This window comes from Perkinsus marinus (genome assembly GCF_000006405.1).
Source record: "Perkinsus marinus ATCC 50983 genomic scaffold scf_1104296932100, whole genome shotgun sequence".
Classification (NCBI taxonomy): Eukaryota; Perkinsozoa; order Perkinsida; family Perkinsidae; genus Perkinsus; species Perkinsus marinus.
In genome coordinates, this window is record NW_003215508.1 from 15931 (window position 1) to 22145 (window position 6215).

Below are 6215 nucleotides of genomic sequence, written 5' to 3' on the forward strand. Positions count from 1 at the left end.
ACGATTCAACATAGTCGTTGCGAAGTCCAAATCCTCTGCATGATGGGACTCTCTCGTCGTGATGTCGTCTCCTCTACTCGAAGTGGAAGGAGTAGACAGTGGCAGGATGATGGTCTGAGGAAAAGAAGAAGACAATAACAATAACAATAACAAGAATGACAATACCCATATTATCAGTGGTAGTTCTCGGGTTGATAATAATAGCCTTCGGAAGAGGCCATATCATCAACTCGGGCTCCTTGGGGATACTCACTTCACCACTGACGATAATCGCCAACAACCTACACACTTGAATATATGGAAATTTTGTTGGCGGAATTCTGTATAACATTTCTACCCGAATTAGTTTATGAAACTCCTGAGCTCAACTAATGAGGAAAATACTTACATTGTAATCATAGTCTTCATCACCATCAGCGACGATTTCATTTACTAACCAACTGGGAGATGAAACAGTGGCACTAATCTATGTGCACGCATGCACATTCTATTTTTCTGGAAATTGTTCTTTAAAAACATCAACGATTTTTGACAAATTATCATCGAGCAATTCACGACTGTAGTTGCCACACAATATAAAGTCAAGAGAAACCACCATCACAGAGACCATACTTGACTCTTGAATTTGCACGCATGCGCAAATCCGTTCATGTTTACTTTTGATCACAGCAAAACAGTGTGGAAAGAAACTATACACTGAATATGTCGAGAACCGTTGCCCCCATTGAAGGAACACCAAACTAGGGGGCTTACAGGCAGAATTAATTGAGCGATGAAGTTTCACAACTACCCGTTTTACGTGGAGTAGCGTCGTGAAACTCGGTGAAAAACGCGATATTCGTGGTGATAGCAAGAGTGTAACGTCCCCTTGGTGAAGCCATTCACCCCCGGTGAGAAGCCCAACAGTTGCATGATGCAACTTGCATCTGCGCTTGATGATGAATTGGTCATCATAAGATGTTGTCAACTTGCTACCAAAGTCTTATCACACCCTGAATCAGGGTGTGACATCAGGGTCCCTGATGTTACCAAAAGAAAAGATCTCAGAAGTCTCCCCCATTCCGGAGCCCCCCTGCTCTACTAATATCGATCGACTCGCGTACTTCACGTAAAACGCTAGCAATGAACAAGATTCCGCACACACTTGTGCGGCATGAACTTGTCACGAACCGTACACGGATAGATCAACTATAAAGAAATGAAGAGAGAAAGACAGACATGAATCCTGTCATAGAATCACCGTTGGAGGCGGCTGCTCAGATCGTCGTAGTGGTACCTCCACGCGCGGCAGTCTCCCCCCCCCCCCCAGTCGGCGACAAAAGGTCACTCATTCAAATAACCACGGGTCACTAGAGTCTCGCGGCTACACTTCGACAATAACCTCGTCGTTGTGAGCTTTAGCGAAGCCATCACCTTGGAAAAATTCTCAACAGGGCCGTAGCACCTTCCGGCGCTGCGTCCGCCATGAGAGTGGTACCATCGGCATTCAAGTACACCGGGAAAAACGTCGACCATCCTCGCTGTCCAATATGTGAACCCAACCTGCAGTCTTCTGGTCCTCGATTGAAGGCCCCGCATACAAGCCCAGAACATCAGCCCCCGTTACCAAACGAACCACTGGTTCGGAACCAGTACACAATCTCCTTCCTTTAGCTTTGCAGGGCCCACAGTGCCCTCAAGTTGAGGACCTCAACCGACGGAGTAGCTCGGGTACGGTCTACTTCCTCACGCCTAACATCCAGGTGCCAAGCAGAGACGGCGATAGTTTCGCAGAAAGTCGCCCTCAGAGGTCGGAGTCGAGTTGAAAACCCCGCCATGCAGCCCAAGTAGACAAAAGGACCGCTGTTGACGTTCATCGTCTGAACCTTCACCACATGACCCTTGACGTCCAGTGCACCCGGTCGACGCCACACCATCAGTGTTCCGTCCTCCAGATCCGTGATATCCTTCTTATGTTCTCTCTCGGACGCCATTCTTCGTGCTGATTCCTGCAAGCGAGCCTCCAGCTCCATGAGTCACGGTCCGTGACTCGTTCACGATCCAAAAGACGATTCACCACTTGATGTGGACGGGGTCCGTCGTCGATGGGTCTACCTCGACCGTGGTGTCGTCCATCTCCGTCCCGAACTCCTTGGCCTGAGTCATGGAACCCAATAATGCTGCGGAGGGTGCTAGTATCCGACCCCCCATGACCAACTCCGCGGCACTCGCACCGGAAGCACGAACAGCGGAATTAACCGTCATTTTAGCATACCAGAGAGCTTCGTCCCAAGGCAGTTCCATCACCAAAACGATCTGCTTGATCCTTGTCACTCGCACCTCTGCCAAACCATTTGAGTCCTTTCTCAACGAGAAAAGACTCCACGCAGGCACGGGCAAGTACTGAATGGCCGTGGCAGCCAGCGAGTGGCGCATTATCTGAGAATCCAACGCGTTATCCGACATGAGACTCAGAGGAATGCCAAAGTAAGACACCCAACGGTCCCAGAGCAACTTCAGCATAACTTTCATAGATGGAGCACCAGTCACGACACAGTACCCAGTGATCGAGTCGGTGATAACCACGAAGCAGGTGCAATGGGGATCGTTGGGTTGATCAGGGCTTCCCAGAACTCTTGCTGGGGAAGCCATGATCAACCGTCAGGTGTTTCATCCGTTGACTCCCGTCGATGAAACCCCGCGGAATTTTCGGAGCCGTAACTTACGGCTCCTTGGCATACCCAAGGAGCCTGCTCTTGGGGCATGCTTACGGCCCGTAAGCATAGCCAACCGAGTCGCAGCCACCAGCCAGTATTCATGCACAGGTCGCGCATATCCACCCAGTATCGGCAGGCATGCGTCGGCCGAGGAAACCAAACGAAACGGACAATCTGACTCTTCATAGACCAGATTGTCCGTTTCGTTTGAAATTGTTCTTCAAAAAACATCAACAATTTTTGACTAATTATCATCAAGCAATTCACGACTGTGGTTGCTACCCAATATAAAGTCAAGAGAAACCACCATCACAGAGACCATACTTGACTCTTGAATTTGCACGCATGCGCAAATCCGTTCATGTTTACTTTTGATCACAGCAAAACAGTGCGGGGGGAAACTATACACTACATATGTTGAGGACCGTTGCTCCCATTGAAGGAACACCAAACTAGAGGACTAACAGGCAGAATTTATTAATCGATGAAGTTTCACAACTACCCGTTTTACGTGAAGTAGCGCCATAAAACTCGGTGAAAAACGCGATGTTCGCGGTTATATGCAATCATCGTGAAATATGTTTTTCATATCATTAGGGTGAAGGAACTCCAATGAAAGACACAGGCCTAGTCGGCCTATATAGCTTCTAAAGGGGAAGAAGAGTAATAATAAAGCATTCATAAGCACAATCCCATTATCGTCGTGTGTGATGTCGAGCAACAAGTTAGGGGGGGGAGGAGGTGAAACAGTGGCGTAGCTGGCCTTTACGCCGGGGGGCAGGGTAGGGGCGGGTTAGCATTTGAGGGGGTCTGGATTCCAGACTCTGCAAACTTCCGAGTCGAAAGTTATTCGATCGTCGGTAGCAACGGAGTTGAAACGCTCGCGTACGAGGCCCAAATCGCGCAATACAAGGTGCGCATGCGTGCTTCGTTCATCGTAATTTGGGTTGTCCGCGAAAACAGTGAATCCTGGAAATGGTGAACCGGAATAAATTTCCCGCGAACCCTGATAACAGTGAAGGAACTAGCGCGCGCCACCAGCGCGTGCCAACCAAATTCCAGCCCAGATCCCCTTACGTCATATGCGTTGCAATCGACTGGTTGGTCTAGCGGTTAGGCGTTAGAGCTCGTAACCGACTGACCAAGGTTCAAATCCTGTGATCATCATGGTAATTTTGTAATTGAGACGCGGTTCAACCGCGGCGGTTGAGGTATTGACCAACTCGGGCCAGTAAGCTTGCCTAACTCAGCCTCCTCAGCAGTTACTCCGGGTCCACGAGTCGTAATACAATGCTATCCAGGAGCTCAATATAGAAGTTCATGATATACGATACTCTCACAAGTATAGAAGTATTTGTTCATGTTCAAGAGGAACAGGCATTAGGACCTGTTGCCTCATGCATTGCTGTTTATCCTTGTGGTACTGCCAGAATTGTTCATCAACAAGGTTCCCATACTTCTTCTATAGTCTCTATTATGGACTCAAACGCTTTGCTTATGGCAATCGCGTATTTCAGCTAGTTGGTAACGGATTGAAAACTCACTCCCTCGTAATGGAACAGTGGAGCAGAAGACAAAATATTTGATCAAAAGTGGACTGGAGACGACACGGATTTCCGAATCCCGAAGCCCGAAGAGAGAGTACCATTCAGTACTTCCTGTCCACAACCATGGCATAGAGTGACTCAAAAGCTATTACTGGACCGTTCGTGTTCCTCCTACTTTTGAAAAGTCGCTTCAAGACACGCAACGAAGAACTAGGCGTGAAAAAGATGACAATCTATATAATATATAGATTGTCATCTTTTTCCAGTCCTCAGTGATCCATAGCGCTGCGGTGGCCGTGAGCAAGTTGACTACTTAAATATGAAACAACCGGACAGAGTGTGATCATTGAAAGTTGAACCAGCTCGAGAAGGAGTGGTAGAAAAATTACTGATATTTAGGATACCGGTGCGGGCGAGTTTGTTGTTCACTATTGTCAGGCTTTCACCCGCTTTAGTGGGAGAAAAAGTCCCTACAACGGATTCACTCACCCTTCACCCTTTCCAGGATTCACTGTTTTCAGGCGGGGCCGCATGATCAATTGAGCAAGAGCAAGGCGTAACTTCTCTCATATGGTTATGTTGATTGATGATCTTGACAATTCCACCAACACGACTAACGAATCTATAATGGTGAACATAGCCGTCCATTCTTGGATTATTCAGCCCTGAGTTTGAGGTTATTAATACAACCTGAGTTAGGGGTTGTTATTGACAACTGTATCATCTCATCTGTATCACTAGCCCCTCGAGCCAAGCGGCAGAGCCAATATGCTAGGCTCGATGCCGCCCGAGTAGAGCAAATCAAAATTACTCAATGCGAATATCAACGAAGAGTAACTTAAAATGTAACGGAGTTAAAACATACCGTCCTCACCGAACAAAAAATGCACCGTTTTGTAGAAAATGCTTTTAGCGCTCGCCCATGTGATCGATTACTGTGATTGTTAAGGAAGTGCTGGTCGAAGGCTTCCGGAGGACTAGAACTCGATGCAGAACCGGACATAAGGATTCAATAGTTAGTGGAGGTTGAGTGCAGACAGATCAGATAGATCCACGGGATCCGAACAATGGTTTGAACGGACAATATTTGAAACGGTCGGGCGAGAGCGAGCTTTACGCTACAGGGAGCGCACGCCATAAGACTGAATGGCTATAGACTCTTATCATCTCTCCTCCCCGTAAGATTGGCACAAATATCAAAAGTGAATTAAATCTACTGAATATATGCAATAGTAATGGGATTCATATTCTGGGCTTTACCGAAGTACTTCCGCATATTTCTGGAATCTTGAACAGTGCCGTCGGAAAGCTTGTAAGTAGAATCGCCAAGTACTTGTTGAACCAGTAGAGGGCCTCTCCATGAAGGAGTAAGGGGGTCGACGTTACGGACCCACTTCATCACGGAGTCACCAACCTTGAATAGACGTCGTCGTGCGACTTGTCGAGTGTAGGTTGATGGATTGATACGCGAGAGAGCATCAGCACGCATCTTCTCCATTACGTTGAGAGTGCTGTCGACCATTCTCTGTCGTTCCCGATCACGACGTCGAGCCTCGAAACGGACAGAGTCTTCGTCGATAGTGTTGCTGACGTCTTCAAACCGTCTTGAGAAGGGCGTTAGAGCATCGAAACCGTAGAATAGCTCTTGAGGACTGTAGCCATATGTAGATCGGGTGTTGATCCTCCGCTGAGCTTTAGTGACATACGCCGGCCACGATTCAGGATGTTCAGCACAGAGGGCCTTCAATGACTTCTTGAGACCAGAGTGTTGACGTTCTAATAGGGCATTGCGATGGGGGCTAGCGACAGGGATACATCTCAAGGTAGCACCTATGCTGGCAACCCAGGCGCGGAAGTAAACACCAGTGAAATAGCGGGCGTTGTCGACTGTGAAAACTCGTGGGACTCCGACCTGATCGATCAGCCTTGCTTCGAGGATACCAGTGATGGTCTTGCTGGTGATGTCGGGAGT

General features: G+C 48.0%; 3 protein-coding genes across 3 annotated transcripts; all 3 read right to left on the reverse strand.

The window, feature by feature from the left end:
* Positions 1 to 73: 73 nt before the first annotated feature.
* Positions 74 to 414, reverse strand: Pmar_PMAR004675 (hypothetical protein; the record flags this gene model as incomplete). The annotated part of the gene is made up of 3 exons (XM_002785659.1): positions 74 to 114; positions 166 to 281; positions 389 to 414. 3 exons carry the CDS (start codon positions 412 to 414, stop codon positions 74 to 76), a joined length of 183 nt encoding a protein of 60 aa, XP_002785705.1.
* A 1638-nt stretch (positions 415 to 2052) lies between these two features.
* Pmar_PMAR004676 (hypothetical protein) lies at positions 2053 to 2631 on the reverse strand (the record flags this gene model as incomplete). Its single annotated transcript, XM_002785660.1, has 1 exon — positions 2053 to 2631. The coding sequence occupies one exon, from the start codon at positions 2629 to 2631 to the stop codon at positions 2053 to 2055; it is 579 nt and encodes a 192-aa protein (XP_002785706.1).
* A 2825-nt stretch (positions 2632 to 5456) lies between these two features.
* Pmar_PMAR004677 (gag/pol/env polyprotein, putative) lies at positions 5457 to 6198 on the reverse strand (the record flags this gene model as incomplete). Its single annotated transcript, XM_002785661.1, has 1 exon — positions 5457 to 6198. A coding segment is annotated over one exon (742 nt), but the record flags the coding sequence as incomplete, so codon positions are not given.
* Positions 6199 to 6215: the final 17 nt, after the last annotated feature.